The sequence below is a fragment of the Mastigoproctus giganteus genome, chromosome 7, assembly GCF_048544385.1.
Source record: "Mastigoproctus giganteus isolate SK-2022 chromosome 7, ASM4854438v1, whole genome shotgun sequence".
NCBI lineage: Eukaryota > Metazoa > Arthropoda > Arachnida > Uropygi > Thelyphonidae > Mastigoproctus > Mastigoproctus giganteus.
The window spans coordinates 122,967,130-122,994,234 of NC_143581.1; the positions used below are offsets into that span (position 1 = coordinate 122,967,130).

Below are 27,105 nucleotides of genomic sequence, written 5' to 3' on the forward strand. Positions count from 1 at the left end.
GTCTAAATATATAATGTCAAAATTATTTTTTGCATCAGTTCCTTTGTTACACCATCATAATATCCAACCAGATTGGTTAGGCATGATTGCCCTTTAACAAATCCATGCTCTGACTGCAGTATAACTACATTCCTGTCAAGATGGTCCTCCTGCATTACTTGTTTAACCAGTGACTCCATTATTTTCCCTGGAACAAAAGCTAATCTTGCAGTTCTTTAATTACTCATGTCTCCATCTGATCCCTCTTTGTTAATTTAGGATACATTTGTGCCCCTTCAGTCCATAGGGGCCACCCCTGAATCCATGGATTCTCTCATAACCATGACTAAAGGTTTGCTTACTTTGCTGCATCCTTTAATATAACTGGATAACTCCCATCCACCTCATAATATTTTACCAGCAATGAGGTAAAATATTATGAGGTAGTCTCAAAGAAACTGGATGTTAGGAATATGTTGGTTTTAGATACTTAGGTTTTAGAGTGGCTTTTGGCACGATTCTAATGAGAATGCCCTCTGCACAACATTATGTCCAAAGTTGCTGTGGTATTAAGGTGCATGGGATTATTAATAATAATAACTAGTGTATGTCGCTCAACAAATAAAGCTAGTATTTAAATGCAAGTTCTGTATATAGGTCTAAACTACATTTATTGTTCCTTGTGCTTCCACTCAATTAAAATTGTTAACAGGGTGTGGGGTGTAACACACTCAGTACTATTAAAATTTAAAAGACTTGGAAGGTGGCAATATACAGTGATGCAAGGTTCTTTCAGGCATAGTAAGACTGCACACGGGGGTTAATATTAGTGATATATAGAAATTTTGATAGTAAAAAGAGATGCAATTATTGCCCTCGACAAATTAGTGGCAATCCCATATCATCAGTACTGTATACAGGTGTATCATCTTTTTTCTGGAAAGATATCAACTATCAACAATGATTATAATGGAGGAGTGAGTAGTTGTGGATGCAAAGCAGTTCTAATAGAAAAGACCCCAGGTTTGTAAGCTGCAAAGTTTATGATTAATGAAGGAGGCATATTGTCTCTTTGTATGATGATAACAACAAGAGAATAGATTCATGTTAAGCAAAAAATAATTTTTTTTTTTTTTTTTTTTTTTTTAATAATGAAAACTTCAAACATGGAAAGCGGTATTAGAACCTATAGTACTTAGTATTGTGCATGATTTGAAGGTTGGATAATAAGGAAGAGGAAATGTTGGTTCTGTGAGTTTTGAGTTGGACAGTGACTGGATGGCATGCATTAGCATTATTAGAGGCATATTAAACAAGAAAGCAAGCTTATACAGCATCAGCCAGAAAAAAAAAAAAAACCTTCCCATTTCACTGATCCATTCATTCCAAATGTTTGTCTAGTTCTGCCTTGGATTTATTTAAGCTATCAACTTCCACAACAACAGATGGAAGTTTGTTCCAGCAACCCGCTGGCTAAAGGCAAATTTCCGCATGTCTATTCTACAACTGTCTTTCCTCAGTTTGAGTCTATGCCCCCTCAGGTTTGTAATCTGAGCAAGAGGAAGAATCCCATCAGCATTTAGGCTGCTCAATCCATTTAAGGCCTTATACACCTCAATCAGATCACCTTGCAGGTGCCTAGTCTCTAGAAGCTGCAATTTGCAGAACTTAAGCCTTTCTTCTTAAGAGAGCATCCCTTATCAGTCTTGTTGCCCTTCTCTGTACTCGTTCTAGCAACTCTACATCCTTCCTAAAATTAGGCTTCCAGACCTGTACACAGTACTCAAGGTGTGGCCTGACCATTGCCTTATACAAGGGGATAATCGCCTCCTTATCCCTGCTCGCAAAATTCTTGTGTATCATTGACACAAGAATGACTTAATTTGGCAGCCTGTCACCACTGCTCAGAAACTTCATATCTGACTGCACAATTACCCCCAGGTCTCTTTCATTCTCCACTACCTTGAGTGTAACACCACCCAGTTGGTACATTTCTCTGGGGTTACTGCTATCCATATACAGTACTTTGCATTTTTCAATATTCAACTTCAGTTGCCACTTCTCAGCCCATCTGCCCAACGTTTCCAGATTCTGTTGCAGCAGCAGCATACTGTCACTACTGTTATTAACAACCCTGCCAACCTTTGTATCACTGCAAACTGACATTAAGCTTGATATAACTTCATCAATATCATTGATAAATATACAAAAGAACAATGAGCCCAACACCGAACCCTGAGGGACACCACTAATAACATTAGTCCACGTAGAGCAGTATCCATTGATTACCACTCTGTCTTCTCCCACTCAACCATTCTTTTATCCATTGTGCAACTTACTCTTAATGCCATACTGCTCCAATTTGTACAGCAGTCTTCCATGTGTAACAGTATCAAAAGCTTTCCTGAAGTCCAAGTACTGTATATGATATCAAAATTATTTTTTTCATCCAGTTTCTTTGTGACCATGTCATAGTATCCAAACAAATTGGTCAGGCAAGACTTCTCCTTAACAAACCTATGCTGTGTCTGAATTATTACTCCAGTCTTATCTAGATGACCTGCAATGCTTCTTTAACCAGTGACTTCATTATTTTCCCTGGAACAGAATTCAAAATAACAGGTCTGTAATTACTGGTGTCACCCTTTTATTCCCCCACTTTGTGAATTGGAGATACTTTGCACATCTCAAATCCATGGGGAACTCCCCTGAGTCCAAGGATGCCCTCATAATTATGGCTAAGGGTTAGCTTACTTCCTTTGCTACCGCCTTTAATATAGCTGGATAGATCCTGTCCACCCCAGGTGCCTTTTTAATGTTTAACTTCAACAATTTCTCCTGCACTTTGCTGTCAGGTATTACAAAGTCATTTAACTCCCTGTTAGAATTTGATAAACATCTGGCCCTCTCCTCCTTGAATAGCTCCTATGTGTGAATGTAGATGCAAAATACTCATTTAGTTAGGCAGCTATCTGAGAATGATCATCTACAGTCAAACCATTGATATCAAGTGGACCTTTAGTGTTTATATAAGTAAAGAAGTCTTTGCTGTTTTTCTTTGCATCCTTTGCCAAAGATTTCTCATAACTGCCTTCACTTGCCTAACTTCCTTTGTGACTTGATTACAGACTAGCTTGTATCTATCATAGGCTTCTGTGTCTCCTGACAATTTATGTGAATCCCATGTATTTTCCTTCTCTGCCATGAGTCTCATTAGATCATATTACATCCATTTGGGCCTGAACCTAGAAGAGTATTTTTTTTTTTTTGTTGGAACAAAAAGCCTAGTAGATTCCAAAATTACTTTATTGAATGCTTCCCATTTAGGCGCCTCCGTAGCCAGGTGGGAAGGAGTAGCAGTGCATAGCACACGCTTCTTGATTAGACCGGGGTTCGAGCCCGTCGCCACCAAATACGGAGAATGCGGAAAGGTCAGGGAATGACCACCGCATATCCCGGAGCAATATGGCCTTAGTTGCTAATGCTCCTAAAAACCAAATAACATAACATAGCTTCCCATTTAGAATTTGCCATTGGTAACATCATCAGTTGGTCCCACTGTATAGAACTTAAAAATATCTCTGAGACCACTGTAGTCACCATTATGAAAGGGAAAACCCTTCCCTTTACCCCTGATGGTACTTGCATCTTTTAAGTAAATCACACATCCGTACACTGTGATCACTGACACACAGTGGTTCCTTTATCTGTAAATTCTTAATGCATGAATAATCACTGCTGATAATCAGATCAAGAGTGTTACTACCTCTTGTTGCCTCTCTAACATGCTGCTGTAGAAAACAATCATCCAATAAATTCACAAAAGCCTAGCTAGTGTGCAAGTAACCAATCCACAAGTTGCAGTCTATATCTGGGAAGTTAAAATCCCCCATTATAAGACATTCTGATTCACTGGCCAACTCTAATTCTCTATATAATTGTTCATTGTACTCATCAGAGTCATTAGGCCTATAACAAACTCCTACCCTCATTTTTGTTTTCCCAGTGCTTATGTCACACCAAACTGACTCAACATTGCACTGTCCATCTATGTCAACTGGATGCACTTCCTTCGATTTTGTGTTTCTTAACTAACAACATAACCCCTCCTCCCTCCCTTCCTATCCTATCTATCCTTTCTGTATACATTGTACTCCCTAAATTCCAATTCTGTATTCCTTATATCTGAGTGACACCACATCTCTGATATTCCAACAATATTTGCCTTGGATGTCTTTACCCAAACTTCAAATTCATCAAATTTTGCTATACTCCTAGCATTGGTGTACATGCAAGAATACATGCACCTGTTGTTACTCTAACACAGCCCACGTATTTACTTGTTTCATAACTCCCAGCAGTTCCTGAAATCCCCAACAACTTCCTTACTTGCTTTCTGGGCTGCTGCTCATTCCAATAGAAGCAGTGCAAGAATCATTTCCATCTCTGCCTGTGGCTACTTTTAATCTATTAGTCTGTGAATCCCCCCAAGCTAGCAGTTTTCTGACCCATCTATCATTGCCTCGATAGCATCAGCAAATATTCTTGCACCCTTTCTATTTAAGTGTATCCCATCCGTGTAGAAGCAATCTTTCTTGTTAACAAGCACAGACCACGCTGAGAAAAATTCTACCCCATGAGTCCTACACAACCTCTCCCAGGCTGAATTGATTGACAAGGCTCTCATCATATACTCCCTCCTATCTTGTCATTGAGTCACCGAGAATAACTAGCTCCTGTGGGACCAGCTCTTTCTGCCCTGAAGATTGCCACTCTGTTGCACAAGAGTGAGTTCTGGTGTTGAGTTTGGCAGCTGAGAGCTTGATGGGCCCCATTTTATTTCCTTCGAGGGCATCTACCTGATTCTTCAATCTCTCAATAACGCTCATCAGAACACTGAGTTGACCTAATTTCTTCACATTCTCTGCACCTAGCACACAAAGCCATCCTCCATGGCTAGATCATGTCCTGTTCGAGAGAGAAAGATCCGCAACCATGTTGCATTTTGCACATTTTTTTAGACTGATGCGTTGGAGAATTGTTTCCTTTGGTTCTCCCCCAAACCACAGCACTTTTGCTAATTTGCCCACGTTGCTTTGCTGCTCTAGTCTGGGGGCATGATTTTTGTTTAAATACAATTTAATTAACAATAAAAATTAAAAGGATTTATAAATTAAATTGATTAATTGCCAATACTATACTAAGCTAACAGATTCCTACTACAGTGCTACATATTACACTACACATGATTTGGAAAAGAGTGGGAGACCAACAGATAGCAATCTAGAAAAACAGTTCCCAATGAAGTATCTATAGAAAAAAAGCATTCAGCAGAAACATTTCACTCTTGGGGTTAATTAGAAGAAAAGTAGTGGAAATTAGAAGTAGGATAATCTCTAATAGAGATGAGACTTTATCTGGAAAGCTGAGTGTCATTGAAAATGAACGTAGGGGCAATAGATGTTTTTTTGCAAGAAATGAACTAATAGGAGTGAATTTAGAATGATTGAAGTTGAGTAAGTTTTTTTGTCTGTGCAGTTACCTGGCAACAGCATTTAAGAATTAGTGGTGTGTATTTGAGAAGTTTGTTTGTGCTAGACATGGTTTCTCAAACTGGAAGGTGCAATGTAGTGTACTACCAGGGGCATATTTGGGGGGGGGGGGCATATGCCCTCCCTTAACCAAAAATTCAAAATTAAAGGAAAAGAATGCAGGAGGCAATTTGCTTCTTCTTTATTCTCTCAAGGGGTTATCAGTGTACAAAGACCTAACTGAAAGACAGCTGTCTTTCAAAATTCTCCAGAAAAACCAATGATTTTGTTCAATGGCATAACTATGCGAATGCAGCTGCATTTGGGCCCGAGCTTGAAAGGGGCCTGTGAAATTTGGAAGATAGATTCATTTTCAAGACAATTAATGAATTTCATTAATAAATTAAAATTTTTAATATTTTAAAATTAAATGTAAGACATTCTTATCAGCACAGCAACTGGCTATCAGAGTATTGTTTTCACTGTGCCACACTTATAGAAATAGTAGCAAATAAAAGATAGTCGTGAAATATTCAGCAAAACCAGTGCCAAATATAGGTATCTGATTTTATTCACATCACATCTGATTTTATTCTAGTGTTGAATTTATTTTACATTTTTTGTGTGTGTGGGTACACTGATTGTTGTCAGAGGGCAGTATGTTTTATTTTACAATACACAAATTTGTCACAACAGTCTCACTATGGCCAGTGTTGTCATTTTAGTGCCTTAGATTTGGCTTTTTTTTTTTTTTTGTTTATCTGAAATGAAAAACTGCAAGGACTACGAATGAGTTATTACTATGCTAACTAGAGACACATCTAAATTGCATATGATCGTTGCGTACATCGATGACGTTCTGTAAGTTATTGGTGCATTGGAAGGAACTCTTCGTGTAATTAGCATTTATCCCGTGGTGTTCAGACAACAGATTTAACAATGACAAAGAAGAGTAAAATGTCTACAGTACTTCAGTCACCCCACAATTAGCTAGTCTCGATCACACAAGTTGTCTGTCCAACATGTCACTTCAAAGTACTGTATACAGTTTCATTAAATTTATGGTTTTGAGGTCATTTGCCATTTTCACAATGACAACATTCTACCCTTGTCTATTGCTTTCTTTCTATACAGCCAACAAGATGACTTTGTCGCTTTTAATACAGTTTATAACCATTTTATATGTATCTGTTCTGTTTTCGCTTGTGGTGGGAAAATTTGTTGCAAAGTTACTTGAAGGAGAAACGAAACAAAAAAATTCAGCCAATCAGAAATTTTAATTCTGCTTTATTGTCAAAGAAAGTTCTGCAGCTCTTATCAAGTATCATGTACTATTCTGTGATTCTAAATTTAAGTAAAGTGATTTGCACAAAAAAAATTCATCCATTACCATACAAACATTCTTTTCTAACCTGTGATAGAAAGGCTGAAAATGTAAGTAAATTTATTATTCCAGTTTTCATAAGTTTACATGATGGACCATCCACAAATTATGAATGGTCCATGACTTCGGCGATTGTCAAGCATTGAACATTTGTGATATTAATGTATGTTACCCATTGATATATTATTGATTTATTATTGATATATTGATTTATTATTATTTTTTACTATGCTTTGCATTTTTTTACAATTTGACAGAAAGATTTGTAATTTTATTACTCTGATGTCAGTAATTTTTTTTTTTTTTAATTGAAAATTCGTTGTTGGATCATTTACAGATCAGAGAAAAATATTATAATATGAATTTCTACCAGTCACTCAGACCTCAACTTCCTTTCTTTGAAATTCGACTTTCTGCAGTCTAACTTTCCTAATATAGAGGGTCGCTTTATGCTGGTTCACTTTTCAAATTACTGGAGTAGACTGCCAAAAATCACACAGATATAAGGAATGCAGAACTGGAATTTGGGGAGTACAATGTGTATAGAAAGGATAGACAGGACAGGAGGGGAGGAGGGGTTATGCTATTAGTTAAAAAACACATAAAATCCAAGGAAGTGAAGCCAGTCGACATTGATGGACAGGGCAGTGTCGAGTCAGTTTGGTGTGACATAAGCATAGGTAAATCAAAATTGAGAGTAGGAGTGTGCTATAGGCCTAATGACTCTGATGAGTATAATAAGATACTGTACAGGGAAATAGAATGGGCCAGTAAATCAGAGAGTCTTATAATGGGGGATTTTAATTTCCCAGATATTGACTGGAATTTGTGGGTTGGTCACTCACACACTAGCAAGGCTTTTGTGGATTTATTGGATGGTTGTTTTCTACACCAGCACGTTCGGGAGGCAACTAGAGGGAGTAATACTCTTGATCTGATTATCAGTAGTGATTCTTCATGCATTAGGAATCTGCAGATAAACGCTTTTCCTATGTGACTCTATGTTACACTACAGGTAGTCAGCCACGTTAGTCTTAGTTATACCATGTGCTTTCAGAATTACCATTGAACGTCTATGGAGAGACCCCATTAAAAAAAAAAAAAAATTACGAGTCTGTAAATTTTTATCTGCTTATTTCTTAACAGCCCCTTTACCAATCTTTACCAAACTTATATCACTAAACTCACCGTCAGTCTGCTGATGAGGCTACTAGAGACGATCGTGTTCAAAGCCGCTAAGTGGATTTTTCTTATTTATTGATTTGAAATTATTGTTTTTCTAAAACTTTTGATTTAAATTTAGTAGTATAACATTATTTTGTGATTTTCTGATTAATTTGGTGTATTTATTCTTTTCTCGGCCTTGTAATTGCATAAAAGTATCGGTAAGGGTTTCCACGTGTTTCAACTCCGCTACCGTTCGTAAATTTCCCGCCATTGTGATACGATAGTTATATACCGTACTAGATAGCGTTAGTTGAACTTCGTTAGCAGTTAAATTGTACGTTTAAATAAATACATATAACGACTTAGGTTACAAACGTAATATAATTAATTATATTTAACATAATTAATAGCATAACATAATTAATTAATAAATTAATAGAATCATGACTCAGACCAGAGCAGCAAAGCAAAAGGCTCAAGCTAATGGAAGTGCTGTGGCTCAGAGCAGAACTGAGGGGGGGCAGTTGTCCTCTGACTCACAGCCTTATAAAATGCACTGTTTGCTTGATGTTTGCAGAGCAATCGGGTACGGGACATGATACTGCCAAGGGGGATGTCTTTGTGTGTGCGCGATGCAAGGAGTGTATCGATATCAAGCAACAACTCGGCGTTCTTGTGGGCCTATATGAGAGCTTGAAGGACAGGGTGGATGCCCTCGAAGAAACTAAATTGAGGGGCCCATCAAGCTCTCAGCTGCCCACATCAACGCCAGAGCTTGCATTTGGGCATCGCGTGACACAGAGGCAACCCCCAAGGCAGAATGCGCTGGTCCCGAAGGAACTAGTAGTTGTTGGTGACTCTATTGTCAGGGAAACGGGGAACATGCTTTGTAAAAAAGATAGGTGGAACAGGACCAGGGTATGTCTGCCAGGGGCAAAGGTTGATGACGTTGTAGAGCGAATATCATCTTTTAAGGGCACAAAAGGTGATATAGTTGTACACGTTGGCACTAATAATATTAAGAGTAGGAGACCGGCAGAATTACTTAACAAGTACAGGTCACTACTGAACAAAAGCCGTGAATTAGGGTTGAATTTGAAAGTGTCTGCAATTCTGTCCAGACACGATAGGAGGGAGTATATGATGAGAGCCTTGTCGATCAATTCGGCCCTGGAAAGATTGTGCAAGGCTCAAGGGGTAGAATTTTTTTCAGCCTAGACTGTACTTGTTAACAGGAGAGATTGCTTCTACAGGGATGGGATACACTTAAATAGAAAGGGTGCAAGAATATTTGCTGATGCTATCGAGGCAGTGTTAGGTGGGTCGGAAAACTGCTAGCTTTGGGGGGGGAGACAAAGACCAATAGATTGACAGTAGCCACTGGCAGAGGTGAAAGAGATTCTTGCACTGCTTCTATTAGAATGAGCAGAAGCCTGAAAAACAAGATGCATGGCATTTCAGAGACTGCTGGGAGCCATTGCGGTACAGGTAAACACATGGGTTGTGTTAGGGTAGCTAAGAATAGAAACAAGTGCAGATATACATGTGTGTACACCATTGCTAGGAGTTTAGTAAATAAATTTGATGAATTTGAGGTATTGCTCAAAACATCAAAGGCAGATATTGTTGGGATATCAGAGACGTGGTGTCACACAGATATAAGGGATGCAGAACTGCAATTTGGGGAGTACGTCTACAGAAAGGATAGACAGGATAGGAAGGGGGGAGGGGTTATGCTATTAGTTAAGAAACACATAAAAACCAAGGAAGTGAAGCCAGTCGACATCGCTGGACAGTGCAGTGTTGAGTCAGTTTGGTGTGACATAAGCATTGAGAGATCAAAATTGAGAGTAGGAGTGTGCTATAGGCCTAATGTCTCTGATGAGTATAATAAGGAACTGTACAGGGAAATAGAGTGGGCCAGTAAATCAGAGAGTCTTATAATGGGAGATTTTAATTTCCCAGATATTGACTGGAATTTGGGGGCTGGTTACTCACGCACTAGCAGGGCTTTTGTGGATTTATTGGATGATTGTTTTCTACATCAGCATGTTCGGGAGGCAACTAGAGGGAGTAATACTCTTGATTTGATTATCAGCAGTGATTCTTCATGCATTAAGAATCTGCAGATAAATGAACCACTAGGTGGCAGTGATCACAGTGTGCTGAAGTGGGATTTACTCAAAGAGGTAACTACCATTAGGGGTAAAGGGAAGGGTTATTGCTTCCGTAAAGGCGACTACGATGGACTGAGACAGTATTTAAATTCTATACAGTGGGACCAACTGATGATGTTACCAACAGCAAATTCAAAATGGGAAGCATTCAAAGAACTTATCTTGGAAGCTACTAGGCTTTACATACCAACTAAGAAATATTGTTCAAGGTTTAGGCCAAAATGGATGTCAGATGAACTAATGAGGCATATGGCAGAGAAGAAAAATGTATGGGATACTTACAAATTAACACATGACACAGAAGCCTATGATAGATACAAGTTGATATGCAACCAAGTTACAAAGGAGGTTAGGCAGGCGAAGGCAGATTACGAGAAATCCTTGGCAAGAGATGCAAAGAAAAACAGCAAAGAGTTCTTTACTTATGTAAACTCTAGAAGGAAGGGGATGAATAAGATTGGTCCACTTGATATTGATGGGTCAACTGTCGATGATCCTGCTCAGGTAGCTAACAAACTAAATGAATATTTTGCATCGACATTCACACATGAGGAGTTATTCAGCAAGGGGAATGCCAGAGGTGTATTCAACTCTAGCAGTAAGCTACAGAATCTTGAAATAACTGGGAGTAAAGTGGAGGAGAAACTGTTGAAGATGAACACAAGAAAGGCACCCAGGGTGGATGGGATCTATCCAGTTATATTAAAGGAGGCAGCAAAGGAAGTAAGCAAACCCTTAGCCATAATTATGAGAGCTTCCTTGGACTCAGGGGAGGTACCCATAGACTGGAAATGTGCAAATGTGACCCCAATTCACAAAGGAGGATCAAAGGCTGACACAAGTAATTATAGACCTGCGAGTTTAACTTCTGTTCCAGGAAAATTAATGGAAGCACTGGTTAAAGAAGCACTGCAGGATCATCTTGACAAGAATTCAGTTATAGCTCAGACACAGCATGGTTTTTTTAAGGGAAGGTCTTGCGTGACCAATTTGATTGGATACTATGATGTAGTCACAAAAGAATTGGATACAGGGAATAACTTTGATATTATATATTTGGATCTTAGAAAGGCTTTTGATACTGTTGCACATGGAAGACTGCTGCACAAATTGGAGCAGTGTGGCATTGGCGGCAAATTGTTGCTATGGATAAAGGGATGGTTGAGTGGCAGAAGACAGAGAGTGGTGATTAATGGACACTGCTCATCGTGGACTAATGTTATTAGTGGAGTCCCTCAGGGTTCAGTGTTGGGTCCATTATTGTTTTCTGTATTTATAAATGAAATTGATGATGGTATATCAAGTTTAATGTTCAAGTTTGCAGACGATACAAAGGTTGGCAGGGTTGTCAAGGACACTACTGACACTATGCTGCTGTAACAGGATCTGGAAAGGTTGAGCAGATGGGCTGAGAGGTGGCAAATGAAGTTTAACATTGACAAATGTAAAGTACTACACATGGGAAACAGAAACCCCAGAGCAACGTATCAACTCTGTGGTACTACACTGACAGTGGTAGAGAATGAAAGGGACTTGGGGGTGGTTGTGCAGGCAGATATGAAGTTCTCTGAGCAGTGCAGACGGGCTGCAAGAGTAGCTCATGGAGTATTGTCAATGATATACAGGAATTTTTCCAGCAGGGATAAGGAGGTGATTATTCCATTGTATAAGGCAATGGTCAGGCCACACCTAGAGTACTGTATACAGGTCTGGAGGCCCCATTTCAAGAAGGATGCAGAGCTGCTGGAACAAATACAGAGAAGGGCAACAAGATTAGTGAATGGAACAAAGGGGTGTTACGAAGAAAGGCTTAAGTTTTGCAAATTACAGTGTCTGGAGACTAGGCACCAGCGAGGTGATCTGATAGAGGTGTATAAAGCCTTGAATGGTTTAAGCATGCTCAATGCTGATGGGATTCTTCCTCTAGCTCAGAAAAATCACCTGAGAGGGCATAAATTCAAATCGAGGAAAGACAGATGTAGGATAGACGTGCGGAAATTTGCCTTTAGCGAGCGGGTGGTTGGTTGGTGGAACAGACTTCCATCCCTTGTGGTGGAGGTTGATAGCCTAAATAAGTTTAAGGCTCAGCTGGACAGGTATTTTGAACGAACAGAGGGGTGAAGTGGAAGTGGGTTTTTTTTTTTTTTTGGCTGATGCTGCATAAGCTTGCTTTCTTGCATCAAATGCCTCTACTAATGCTAATGCTAATATACCACAATTTTTTTTTTCCTTTGGTATCGATATTACTATCATGTCCATGAAATGCCAAATTATCTTCAGCACAGAAAAATATAAATTTTAATGCTATTTTAATATACTAGATGTACTTGGCATGTAACATACACCATCTTTCTGATTATGGCATAAATGGTGTAATCTAGATCCTTCAGGCTTCACTATTCTTGTTTAGCGGTGATATAATTCTACAGCAGTCACCTGTGGGATATATGCATATGTGTCTATTTGCAGATTTGTTGGAGAAGACAACAATATTTGTTGTCTTCTCCAACAAATATTGCAGCAACCTCCGTTTCGGATGTAGGTGCATTATATTGTCTCTTATCTAGATCTGGGTCTTCTATAAATGCCATGCGCACATTCATTGTTGGATTGGCGTGGGTTATTTAATGCATTTGTTTATATAACTCAGCAAATGGGTTAACTTGTCGCAGAATCTCGTCCAATTGTTGCATTACTTTGGCCATACACCCTTGGTTTGATTGTTTTTCAAGCCGTTTTGTTGTTGCTTCGGCAGAATCAAAAATATAAACTTGTCCATATCCTGGCTTATTTGCCTTGTTTGGATGTAGCTGTGAGACCAAATGGTAAATCTGGCCGTATATTCGAAAACAGCATGGACCATTTCCAGCGGTGATTTTAATCTCTGTGCTCATTAATGCGAATGCCATTGCTGAGTTGTACTCTTGTATATGTTCTCTGTAGTTAGTTGCTTCACATGTATCCCTGTAAGCAGCTCTCGTAATAGAGTAGGTGTCTCAGACAGTGGGTCAAGTGAAAAATTTGAATAATGGGAGTACCATCTGTACAGAAAGGATAGAGAGGACAGGAGAGGAGTGAAAAAAAGCAATTATGCTCTTTTAATTAAGAAGCATATTAAATCTAAGGCAGTGCATTTAGTTGACATGGGTGGCCAGTGCAATGTTGAGTCAGTTTGGTGTGATATAAGCACTAGGAAAACTAAAATGAGAGTAGGAGTCTACTATGGCCAAATGACTGTGAGGAGTATAATGAACAGTTTTACAAACAGAGTGGGTCAGTTAATCGAAATTTCTTATAATGGGGAACTTAACTTTTCCAGATATTCAGTGAGGCGCCTCCGTAGCCAGGTGGGAAGGAGCAGTAGTGCGTAGCACACGCTTCTTGATTAGACCGGGGTTCGAGCCCGTCACCACGGGCTCGAACCCCGGTCTAATCAAGAAGGTCTAATATGGCCTTAGTTGCTAATGCTCCTAAAACCAAACAACAACCAGATATTCAGTGAATCTTAGGGGCTCACATCTTGTGAGTATGGGCTTGGCACACCCAGGGTCTTGAGCTGGATATCATCATTCTCTTTCTTGGTGATTCCCTTCTCTCTCTCTCTCTCTCTCTCTCTCTCTCTCTCTCTCTCTCTCTCTCTCTCTCTCTCTCTCTCTCAGGGTAACTTGGGAATTTTTTTTTTTTTTTTTGGCTGGTGCAGCATAAGCCTCAGACTTCCTCGCACCATATAGCTAATAATAATAATTTTGTGTGTTGGTCGCTCACAGAGTAGTAAGAGTTTTGTTGATTTATTGGATGATTGTTTTCTACACCAGCGTGTTAGAGAGAGAGAGTGATGAGAGAAAGCAAGCCTTTTGATCTGATTATTAACAGCGACTTTTCATGCATTAAAGATCTACAGATAGAAGAACAGTGATCAGTTTATTGACATAGATGTAGGATTTACTTAAACATTTAAGTACTGTCAAAGGAAATGGGGTTTGCTTTCATAAAGGTGATTACAGTGGTTGATAGTTTTTGAAATCTGTTCATTGGACTAACTCCTGATGTTACCGTGAATTCCAAATGAAAAACATTAGCATTAGTTGAGGCATACGATGCAAGAAAGCAAGGTTATGCAACATCAGCCAAAAGAAAAACCTCCCATTTCACCCATCTATTCATTGCTAAATGCTTGTTCATCTCAGCCTTAAATTTATTTCAGCTATCAACTTCCATAACAAGAGATAGAAGACTGTTCCAACAATTTACTACTCGCTGGCTAAAGCCAAATTTCCGCACATCTATTCTACAGCTGTCTTTCCTCAATATGAATCTATGCCCCCTCAGATTCTTAATCTGAGCAAGAGGAAGAATCCCATCAGCACTGAGCTGGTTCAACCTGTTCAAGGCCTTATACACCTCAGTCAGATCACCTTACATGTGCCTAGTCTCCAGGTGCTGCAATTTGCAGAACTTAAGCCTATCTTGGTAAGAGCATCCCTTTGTTCACCTCACAAATCTTGTTGCCCTTCTTTGTACTTGTTCCTACAACCCTACATTTTTCCTAAAATGAGGCATCCAGACCTGTACACAGTACTCTAGGTGTGTCCTGACCATTGCCTTGTATAACTGGATAATCACCTACCTGACCCTGCTAGCAAAATTCCTATATATCATTGACAAGACTCTATTGACCGGCCCTGGCAGCCCCTCTGCATTGCTCAGTGAACTTCATATTTGATTGCACAATTACCCCCAGGTCTTTTTCACTTTACATTTCTCTGAGTGTAATACCACACAGTTGGTACGTTTCTCTTTGGTTATTGCTACCCATATGCAGTACTTTGCTTTTGTCAATGTTAAACTTCAGTTACCACTTTTCAGCCCATTTGCCCAACTTATCTAGATCCAGTTGGAGTAGCATACTGTCTTTACTGTCGTTAACAACCCTGCCAACCTTTGTATCATTTGCAAACTTGTACATTAAGCCTGATATACCTTCATCAATATCATTGATGAATACTATAAAATATTTAAGGGCAAAGGCGTCATACTACGAGGTAGAATGACTAACATGTAGGTTAGTGCAAAAGCATCATTTTAATGTAGCCAACTACCAGAGTAGTTTAATTAATTAATTAAATTGGCATTGTTTTGGTTATCTCATATTGTGAATTCTTTCACAATGAGTTGCCATGGTATTGTACTACCTCAAATAAATAACACTTCACCAGTGGAGAAGACTACTGTTATTTATTCTCAGCGGATACCACTACCCAAACGGCACTGTTCAAAGCTTGTTGGCTTCTCTTCGGTGGGTGGACAGGTACCCTGGTGTTGCAATAGTGACAACCCAGTTATGAAGTATAACTTCACAATATGAGAGATGCCTGATGGTGTGCAGTGATATAGATAATATTTAAGGGCAAAGGCCTCATGCTATGAAGTAGAATGACTAATGTGTAGGTTAGTGCAAAAGCATCATTTTAATGCAGCCATCTATCAAAGTAGTTAAATTAATTAATTAAATTGGCATTGTTTTGGTTATATTGGAAGAGAAGCCAACACGCTTTGAAACGGTGCTGTCTGGGTGGTGGTATCCACTGAGAATAAATAACAGTAGTCTTCTCCACTGGTGAAGTGTTATTTATTCGAGGTAGTACAATACCATGGTAACTCGTTGTGAAGGCATTCACAATATGAGATATAACCAAAATGATGCCAATTTAATTAATTAATTTAACTATTCTGTAGTCATCAATGACTAACCTACATGTTAGTCATTGATGACTACAGACAACAATGGGCCCAGCACCAAACCCTGGGGAACTCCACTAGTAACATTAGTCCATGAAGAGCAGTGTCCATTGATTACCATTCTTTGTCATCTACCACTCAACCATCCCTTTATCCATTGTAGCAACTTGCCCTTAATGCCATACCACTCCAATTTGTACAGCAGTCTTCCATGTGCAACAGTATTAAAACCTTTCCTGAAATCTAAGTACAGTATATGATATTAAAATTATTTTTTGCATCCAGTTCTTTTGTGACCACATCATAGTACCCAAACAAATTGGTCAGACAGAACCTCCCTTTAACATTCAGGATAGTAATCGCAGAAGATAGTATTAGTTAGAAGATAGGTCGGCTTTTATACCTGCTAAAAGATACTGTTCTAGGATTAGACCTCAATCAGTGTCATGAACTGATTAATCTCATGGCAGAGAAAACAAAAGCTGGGATGCATGTAAATTATCAGGTGATACAGAAGGCTACAGTAGATATAAACTAGTCTGAAATAAGTTCAAAAGATCAGTCCTTCTCCTTGGTTGAATCTCTCAAGCACTTAATGATCTCTTGAGTTCATAGTTTTATTAAGGTATGACTTCCTGGTATAAATTAAAAACAAATTATTCTTTTGCCTTCATTAGTCAAAAAACTAATTCTAGCATAACTTTACCTTCTGTTGGTCAAATTTTTTTCTTCCAGGAGACTTTCATTCAGAGTTCAGAGGATCAATGTTTTGGCTGAGAGTCATACCACATTTCATTTCTTGGCTTCTGGTTGTAGAATTCCTGGTTCTTTTGAATAGCTCTTCTTTTCATCAGAGTTGCTGTTAAGAACATGGAACAAAGAAGTTGTATAATCTTTTCATGTTTAAAATATTTGAGATGATGACTTAGCAACTACCATATGATATTCCAACTTGGCTGTGTCTTCAATTATTATTTGCCAGTCAAACCGAATAATGCTTCTAACACAGGAGAGAAGTTTGTCATTTGTTAATGTGCAACGTTTCACACACCTTGATGATGTTACATCTTTAAAGTACTTGCACCACTGAAATATTGCACCTCTTAGTATAGGCCTAATGACTCTGATGAGTACAACAAACAGCTGTACAGAGAAATAGTGAGCCAGTAAATTGGAATGTCTTATAATGGGGGATTTTAACCTTCCAGATATTAACTGGAACTTGTGGGTTGGTCACTCACAGGCCAGCAAGACTTTTGTGGATTCATTGGATGACTGTTTTTTACAACAGCACGTTAGAAAGGCAGCAAGATATCAGCAGTGATTACTCATGTATTAAACATCTGCAGATAAAAGAACCACTAGGAGGAAGTGATCACAGTATATTGATTTGGGATTTACTTAAAGATGTAACTATCATCAAGTGCAAAGGGAAGTGGGTTTTGCTTTTGTGAAGGTAATTACAGTGGTCTCAAATAGTTTTTAAATTCTATAGAGTGAGACATCAGCAAATTCTAAATGAGAAGTGTTCAAGGAATTAATCATAGCTACTAGGCTTTTATACCAAGAAATACTCTTCAAAGTATAGGCTTCAATGGATGCCAAATGAATTGATGAAACCTGTGACAGAGAAGAAAAGTGCATGGAATGTATATAAAGGGAGGCAACACAGAAGCCCATGGTAGATATAAACTAGTCTGTAATCAAGTCACAAAGGAGGTCAGGAAAGCGAAGGCAGATTATGAGAAATCTTTAGTAGAGCATTAGTAGAGGCATATGATGAAAGAAAGCAAGCTTATGCAGCATCAGCCAAAAAAAAAAAAAAAAAAACTTTCACTTCACCCCTCCGTTCGTTCGAAATACCTGTCCAGCTGAGCCTTAAATTTATTTAGGCTATCAACTTCCACAACAACGGATGGAAGTCTGTTCCACCAACCAACCAACTACCTGCTGGCTAAAGGCAAATTTCCGCACATCTATCCTACATCTGTCTTTCCTCAATTTGAATTTATGCCCTCTCAGGTGATTATTCTGAGCAAGAGGCAGTATCCCATCAGCATTGAGCATGCTCAAATCATTCAAGGCTTTGTACACCTCTATCAGATCACCTCGCCGGTGCCTAGTCTCCAGACACTGTAATTTGCAAAACTTAAGCCTTCCTTCGTAAGAGCAACCCTTCGTTCCGTTCACTAACCTTGTTGCCCTTCTCTGTACTCGTTCCAGCAGCTCTACATCCTTCTTGAAATGAGCCCTCCAGACCTGTATACAGTATTCAAGGTGCGGCCTGGCCATTGCCTTATACAAGGGAATAATCACCTCCCTATCCCTGCTAGAGAAATTCCTGTATATCATTGATAAGACACCATGAGCTACTCTTGCAGCCCATCTGCACTGTCAGAGAACTTCATATCTGCCTGCACAATTATCCCCAGGTCCTTTTCATTCTCTACCACTGTCAGTGTAGTACTATAGAGTTGATACGTTGCTCTGGGGTTGCTGTTTCCCATATATAGTACTTTACATTTGTCAATGTTAAACTTCATTTGCCACCTCTCAGCCCATCTGCTCAACCCTTCCAGATCCTGTTGCAGCAGCATAGCGTCACTAGCGTCCTTAACAACTCTGCCAACCTTTGTATCGTCTGCAAACTTGGACATTAAGCTTGATCATCATCAATATTATTTATAAATACAGAAAACAACAATGGACCCAACACTGAACCCTGAGGGACTCCACTAATAACATTAGTCCACGATGAGCAGTGTCCATTAATCACCACTCTCTGTCTTCTGCCACTCAACCATCCCTTTATCCATAGCAACAATTTGCCGCCAATGCCACACTGCTCCAATTTGTGCAGCAGTCTTCCATGTGCAACAGTATCAAAAGCCTTTCTAAGATCCAAATATATAATATCAAAGTTATTCCCTGTATCCAATTCTTTTGTGACTACATCATAGTATCCAATCAAATTGGTCACGCAAGACCTTCCCTTAAAAAAACCATGCTGTGTCTGAGCTATAACTGAATTCTTGTCAAGATGATCCTGCAGTGCTTCTTTAACCAGTGCTTCCATTAATTTTCCTGGAACAGAAGTTAAACTCGCAGGTCTATAATTACTTGTGTCAGCCTTTGATCCTCCTTTGTGAATTGGGGTTACATTTGCACATCTCCAGTCTGTGGGTACCTCCCATGAGTCCAAGGAAGCTCTCATAATTATGGCTAACGGATTGCTTACTTCCTTTGCTGCCTCCTTTAATATAACTGGATAGATCCCATCCAACCCAGGTGCCTTTCTTGTATTTATCTTCAACAATTTCTCCTCCACTTTACTCTCAATTATTACAAGATCATCTAGCTCACTGCCAGTGTTTACTTCATCTATGGCATTCCCCTTCCTGAATGACTCCTCATGTGTGAATGTAGATGCAAAATATTGATTTAGTTTGTTAGCTACCTGAGCAGGATCGTCTACAGTTGACCCATCGATATCAAGTGGACCAATCTGATTCATCCCCTTCTCTTCTAGAGTTTACATAAGTAAAGAACTCCTTGCTGTTTTTCTTTGCATCCCTTGCCAAAGATTTCTCGTAATCTGCCTTCGCCTGCCTAACCTCCTTTGTAACTTGGTTACAGATCAACTTATATATATCATAGGATTCTGTATCACATGTTAATTTATATGTATCCAATTCATTTTTCTTCCCTGCCATATGTCTCATTAGTTCATCTGACATCCATTTAGGCCTGAACCTTGAACAATATTTCTTAGTTGGTATGTAAAGCCTAGTAGCTTCCAAGATAAGTTCTTTGAATGCTTCCCATTTTGAGTTTGCTGTTGGTAACATCATCAGTTGGTCCCACTGTATAGAATTTAAATACTGTCTCAGACCATCGTAGTCGCCTTTACAAAAGCAATAACCCTTCCCTTTACCCCTGATGGTAGTTACCTCTAAGTAAATCCCACTTCAGCACACTGTGATCACTGCCACCTAGTGGTTCCTGTATCTGCAGATTCTTAATGCATGAAGAATCACTACTGATAATCAAATAATCAAAAGTATTGCTACCTCTAGTTGCCCCCAAACATGCTGATTTAGAAAACAATCATCCAATAAATCCACAAAAGCCTTGCTAGTGTGTGAGTGACCAACCCACAAATTCCAGTCAATATCTGGGAAATTAAAATCCCCCATTATAAGACTACTCTCAATTTTGATCTCCCAATGCTTATGTCACACCAAACTGACTCGATACTGCACTGTCCAGCGATGTCGACTGGCTTCACTTCCTTGGATTTTATGTGTTTCTTAACTAATAGCATAACCCTTCCTATCCTGTCTATTCTTTCTGTAGACGTACTCCCCAAATTCCAGTTCTGCATTGCTTATCTATGTGACACCACGTCTCTGATATCCCAACAATGCCCGCCTTTGATGTTTTGAGCAATACCTCAAATTCATCAAATTTATTTACCAAACTCCTAGCATTGGTGTACACGCAAGTATACATGCACCTGTTCTTTTTCTTAGCTACCCTAACACAACCCATGTGTTTACTTGTACCCCAATGACTCCCAGCAGTCTCTGAAATATCCTGCATCTTATTTTCCAAGCTGCTGCTCATTCCAATAGAAGCAGTGCAAGAATCACTTTCACCTCTGCCAGTGGCTACTGTTAATCTATTATTCCTTGTATCCCCCGAATCTAGCAGTTTTCCGACCCACCTAACACTGCCTCGATAGCATCAGCAAACATTCTGGCACCCTTTCTATTTAAGTGTATCCCATCCCTGTAGAAGCAGTCTCTCCTGTTAACAAGTACAGACCAGGCTGAAAAAAATTCTACCCATTGAGCTCTGCAAAGTCTTTCCAGGGCCGAATTGATCGACAGGGCTCTCATCATATACTCCCTCTCATCGTGTCTGGGCAGAATTGCAGATACCTTCAAATTCAACCCTAACTCACGGCTTTATCTCAACAGTGACCTGTACTTGTTAAGCAATCCCGCTGGTCTCCTACTCTTAATATCATTAGTGCCAACGTGTACAACTGTATCACCTTTTGTGCCCTTTAAAGATGATATCTGCTCTACAACGTCATCAACCTTTGCCCCTGGCAGACTTACCCTGGTTCTGTTCCACCTATCCTTTTTACAAAGCATGTTTCCCGTTTCCATGACAATAGAGAAGGATGCTCAGAAAAACAGCTAATGGCTTTTTTACTTATGTAAAGACTAGAAGAAAGGAGATGAATCAGATTGGTCGACTTGATAACAGTGGTTTAACTGTTCGTGATCCTACTCAGATCATTGACAAATTGAATGAGTATTTTGAAACTGCATTTACGTATGAGCAATTCTTTAGGGAAGAGGATTCCAGAAGTTTATCAAGCTCTGACAGGGAGCTAAATGATTCTATAATAACTGAGAGGATAAGAAAAGAAAGATAAGAAAGGCACCTGATGAAGGGGAAATCTTGTCTAACCAAGTTTGGATAGTACGATGTCACCAGAAAGGAACAGAATGCAAAAAATAATTTTGAAATCTTATACTTGGGTTTTTATGGGCTCGAGCAAATAGAGAAGTTTTGCTTCTTTATTGACTTAAATTGGAATATTAATTTATTTTTTAGAGTTGCTTTATATTCCTAGTAACAATACTTTAGTTTAATTTGAATTTAGATAGAGATTTTGCAGGTTATTACTTAGTATCGGTAAGGGTATCAAATCCACGTGTTGAACAGGTTTTGCAGCTCCCACAAATGCAAAATTTTTAATTATACTTAGCCACTTTATTGACTTAATTGTTAGATTAAATTATTTTCTATAAGTAGCTTTATAGACCTAGTCAAGGTCCGTGGTTTATTTTGAATTTAGATAGCGCGATTTGGAAAGTAAATAATACCTCATGTCCGTAGATTAACAGTTCGTAACTTGACGCCATTGTTATACGATACAACGTGCGCACCGAACTAGATAGCGTAAGGTCTATCGGAAAACTAGATAGCGTAAGGTTTAACGGAAAACTAAATAGCGAGTATAGTAGTAACAGTTGTCCTCTGAATCATGTCTATTAAAATGTTTCTTATTTGATGATGTTAAGGTATTTGTAGCCAGGTGGGCAGGAGCAGCAGTTCGTAGCACACGCTTCTTGATTACACCGGGGTTCGAGCCCGTGACCACCAAATATGGATGCGGAAAGGTCAGGGAATGATCACTGCATATCCCCGGAGCAATATGGCCTTGGTTGCTAATGCTCCTAAAAACCAAATAACAACAACCACTGAAACACACACACACACACATATATATATATATATAGAATATTAAGGATAATAGAAAATTATTAGAAAAAATAAATCAATCCAATAATAATACCATCAGGGACCTAAGAAAACGCAAAAAAAAAAAAAAAAAAATTATTATCGCTTTTTACTGACAATCTAGATGACTTCAACTGGGGCCAACCACCCAGAATGAAGGCAAAAAACGACAAGAGGTTCTCTGTTTCTATGATGATCAATATATACTAAGTAATTTAAATCAAAACCAAATATAAACCAGTATAGGCCAAATATAAATCGAATGATGATAAAAGTTAAGAAAATTTAGAAATATTAGAATCAAAGGTAAGAAATATAAGTAAAATATAAATGTAAGCATATATTAATCATCGTTGACCTGACAGTGAACGTAATTTAATGATTAAAATAAGATTAAATATATAATACATACTACATATTGACCATATCTAGGACATAATGTAATAGTTGTCAAAATAATATGTGGTGCCCCCTATGTGATGGATACGGTAAAAATAAATAAATAATTAAATTAACGCAAAGAGAAACATGCATAGTGTTATAACTGCATTGGGATATAAGTTTAGGGTTATATTTTGTATTGGAATTTTATTGAACTTGAATAGAAATCATGACTCAGACCAGAGCAGCAAGCAAAAGGCTCAAACTAATGGAAGTGCTGTGGCTCAGGAGGGCAGTTGTCCTCTGAATCAGTCGATTAAAATGTTTCTTATTTGATGATGTTAAGGTATTTTTAATGCACACAAAGTACTTGAACCTGCCTTGTGTATTTGTATATTTATTATATTATTATTTGTGTTATTATAATACTGTATTTATATTTTACTGTTGTTATTTATTAATTTATGTATACATATATGGCTTTTAAGTATTCTGAATTATTCTGCCACATAGAAAATCAGCATAACATTTCTTTTCTAAACCTAACTTTTAGGGATGTAGATGGATAGCCTTGGCTACAGGAGTTATGTGGGGTGCATATCGATTTAGTGAGTAGAGTATTTTGTTTTGCTTTCTTCGTAATAATATATTTATCTGAAATATATTTTAAGTGGCTAATAGTGTAGATGATAAACCTCAAAAAAATATTAGAAAATATTATAAATTTTCAATCTTAAAAAATAGTACTCTGCATAATGCTAACTGACTGATGTAATACATAAAAAAAACTTGCAAAAAAAAAGTCTACAAATTGACTATTACATAATTTTTTATTAGCAGTAATGACGAATTTAACTTTTTTGCTACAGTGTGTTTAACTTTTTGTATATCGGTGTGTGGTTGGCATTATAGAGAAGTGATATAGATTAAAGTGATTAAACATGGGCTCTTCTATCCTTCATGTGGGATCATGATTTTATTATATTCATGTGATAACTTATTTGACAGGGGTGATGTTTTTTTAAGGTCAAAAATTTTCATTTTTAGGAAAAAACATTGAACAGATGTATTAATGTGTGATGTTCATTTAAATATTAAAAACATTTTATGGATCTGTAGTTAAAGCTTAGTGATCAGCTGGGCCAAATTGCTTATCACTGACATTATAAAAGATTTTGCTAGAATAAATATAAATAAATAAATAGGAAATTAAATATTTAATATGATGTGATAATTAGTTTTTTTTTTTTTTCTGATTATATATTGCAAGACAAATATTACACCCAGGGGAATGCACACCAGATGTTTTTCCTGCTGAAAAATTTTGTCTTGAACCAGCTGTGCTTTTCAAATTACCGTAGAATCCTATCTTAAGCAAGTGAGACTGATGGTTCAGATCTGAAAGGGTTAAAGCGTCTTTTGTTTCTTATTTAGTTCTTTCAGTTTGGCTCATCTAATAGCAATCTGAATGGCATTGAACACTTCACTGGCTTTGGTCTCCATGAATTTGTCTCTATACTCATCATAATATCCCTCATCATTTTCAGTTTCTGTCTGATTCAGATTACTATCTGAGCCACTCAAAAGCCAAACTGATCAACTCCATGAAAATAAAAAAGTAAAGAAAATTGATGAAGATATAAATATTGTTTTTTAAAATTTAGCTTGAAATATATGCACCAACAAATATTATATAGCGTATTATTTAAAATCTAGGTTTTATATTACAAGATATAAAATACATAAAAATAAATATATCAAAAAGATTTGTTCGTGTTTTTACAAATTTTCTATAAACTTATGGAGTTAATCAATTTGGCAACTGAAAATATGGAAATGGTAGAAAAAATAAATACGACAAAATTCATTATAACATTATTTATTATGGAACTTTCAACAGAAAATCGATATAGAACTGTTTTATTATTATTGTTGTTTTTATTATATTATTATTATCAACATAAATATCTTCAATGTCAGATGCATCCAATGTACCGTCACCTCGATTTGTCTTTAAATTTTTGTAATAGTCATGTTTAATGGGGAAGGAAAGTATCTCAATAGGTACATGTCTTTTCTTTTGTTACAGACCTACCATAAGGATATAACAAGGGCTGGTGTATGTTTTTCAGTATAGATGGTCCACCTGCTTGGGATTTTATAATATTTATTGAATCAAACTCTATATTTATAGATACAAAACTTAAACTTGCACTTGAATTGTATAATTTGTGGTTTTGACCTCTCTAATTTAATCCATTGCATGTTTGAGCCATTTGACTGATAATCCCATAATTGTTTTCTTTCTGTTAGTGATGGAATCTTCTAATGGTTTTGTGGAAAGAAAGTCCTGACGAGTCATCTCAACCACATCAAATGGTTTTGTCTTCTTATATGTTTTGATAATTTTGTACCACTCAGGCAGAGAAAAAACGTTTTGATTCTTTGCAAGTGGTTCGATAATGGCAAAATCTTAATTAGGCAAGTAACTATGTCCACTTACCAAAAATTTCATTTCAGTTGATTTGGCTTTTATCTGTACTTTGAACCAGTTTTAATATTTCTGTTTTGGCAAGTGCACAAATCTGAGTACATTATTATTTTTTTATGATTTTTAGCACGAGTTTTTATATACTTAATTAAGCATGATGAAATTTCTCGGGAACCATGTGATCCTTCAGTTCCTTAGCTTCCTGGTATTATCTTTAGGATCTTTTTATCTCCTAATAGAACCCCATATAAAAATATTTTGTTTAACTTGACTCTCCCAGTTGTAAAATTCCCTCATGGCTTGTTCTCTTTGATCAGAAGTGATATTTTGATTACATTTCTGAGAACAGTGACATGGTTTATCTTGAAATTCTTTTTCAGGCATTAAACATCCATTCCTATTTTTGTACTGCATGCCTTGTAGTCTTTTACTGTTCTGAATATTTCGAGCCCATTTGTCAGGATTCCGGCTCGGTTTCAGTCCAGTATTTGAACGATTTGTTTCGGTAGCTGAGTTATGGGCAATATTTTCCTTGTTTGAATCTGATGATGAATTCGAATTAAATACGAAAACATTTCCTTGAATTGGAGTAGTGTAAAGGGCATAATTGATGCCCTTTGTACTATTATTGTAGTTTTTCCTTTAAGAGTTGTCTATGGTGTTTTTACACTGTATTATATAGATAATTATAACTCTTAAAAATATTATGCCCAGTTGCATTTAGTCTTAAACATTATCATGTACACCTTTTTGGCATCTCTGATATTGTGGGATTATCTTCACAACTGGGTTATCATGTTTGCAATACCAGGATGCCCGCCCACCCACCCACCACTGAAAGGCCAGCAAGTCTTGAAACGGTGTTGTCTGAGTGGTGGTGCCCACCGAGAATAAGTAACAGTAGCCTTCTTTATTAGTGAAGCATTACTTATTTGAGGTAGTGCAATACATGGTAACTTGTTGTGAAGGATGAGCTCAATATGAGATTCAGTTGAAATGATGCCCTAATGTAACAGTGTAAAACTACCACATGTAGTAGTGTAATGATGCCTTACTACACTACTATCATAGTTTTTCCTTTAAGAGTTGTCTATGGTGTTTTTACACCGATATTATATAGATAATTATAACTCTTAAAAATATTAGCCCAATTGCATTTAGTCTTACTTAACTGTTATTCAGAAGCCATACATGGTTTGGCTAATAGAATTATTGAGGTTAATCATTTGGTTTCTGAAACGTTAAGCACTAATCATGTGCTGCAGTACTAAAATTGAGAAAATTACAGAAAGTGGAGTTGATGAGTTTGGCTTCTAAGTGGCTCATTTAATGATTAAACTCTTTCCTTATTTTTTCAAAAGTGACAACCTGGACTGTTATGAAAACAATTTCTAGCATAATGCATAAACTTTGCATTGTCTAGTATTGTGTTTTGCTGTTTTATTAACAGCAACAGTTACATCAAATATGGCACATTAGCATCTAAGGTTATATGCATTGTATATATTATTTCTGCACTTGTGTGTCTCCATGGGTCTATTTGCATGTTATATGGCCTGAAAAACTTGAATAACTCACTGGGGGGGGGGGGCTACTCCCACAACCTTAGATTTGCTAATTACAGCCCTGACTGAAGAGTTCTCTAAAAGCTCCTCCAGTCTCTAGTGGAACAACAAGACAAAACTACTATACCTCTAGGAGGATGTTGCTTTTAAAACATTCAAAGAATTTATGACAGAATTCATCAAACTATAGTTTATGAAAAGTTAAATTAAGAGACTGTACAAATAAAAATTTAAGAACAGGGTATATCTTAAAAAAAAAAGCTAAGATGCTAAATGTGTCTGGGAAGTGGGTGAATTATCTCTGCCACCTCTGCATAATGCTAACTGATTGATGTAATGCATAAAAAACTTGCAGAAAAAAAATGTCTAC

General features: G+C 37.6%; 1 protein-coding gene across 1 annotated transcript in view; it reads left to right on the forward strand.

Annotated features, from left to right (window-relative positions):
* Nucleotides 1-27,105, forward strand: part of ATPsynE (ATP synthase, subunit E) — a 96,015-nt gene that overhangs the window by 40,457 nt on the left and 28,453 nt on the right. The window contains exon 3 of the mRNA XM_090377085.1: nt 23,233-23,287. Within this exon, the coding sequence (XP_090233211.1) occupies nt 23,233-23,287 (55 nt within the window). The remainder of the gene's footprint in view (nt 1-23,232; nt 23,288-27,105) is intronic.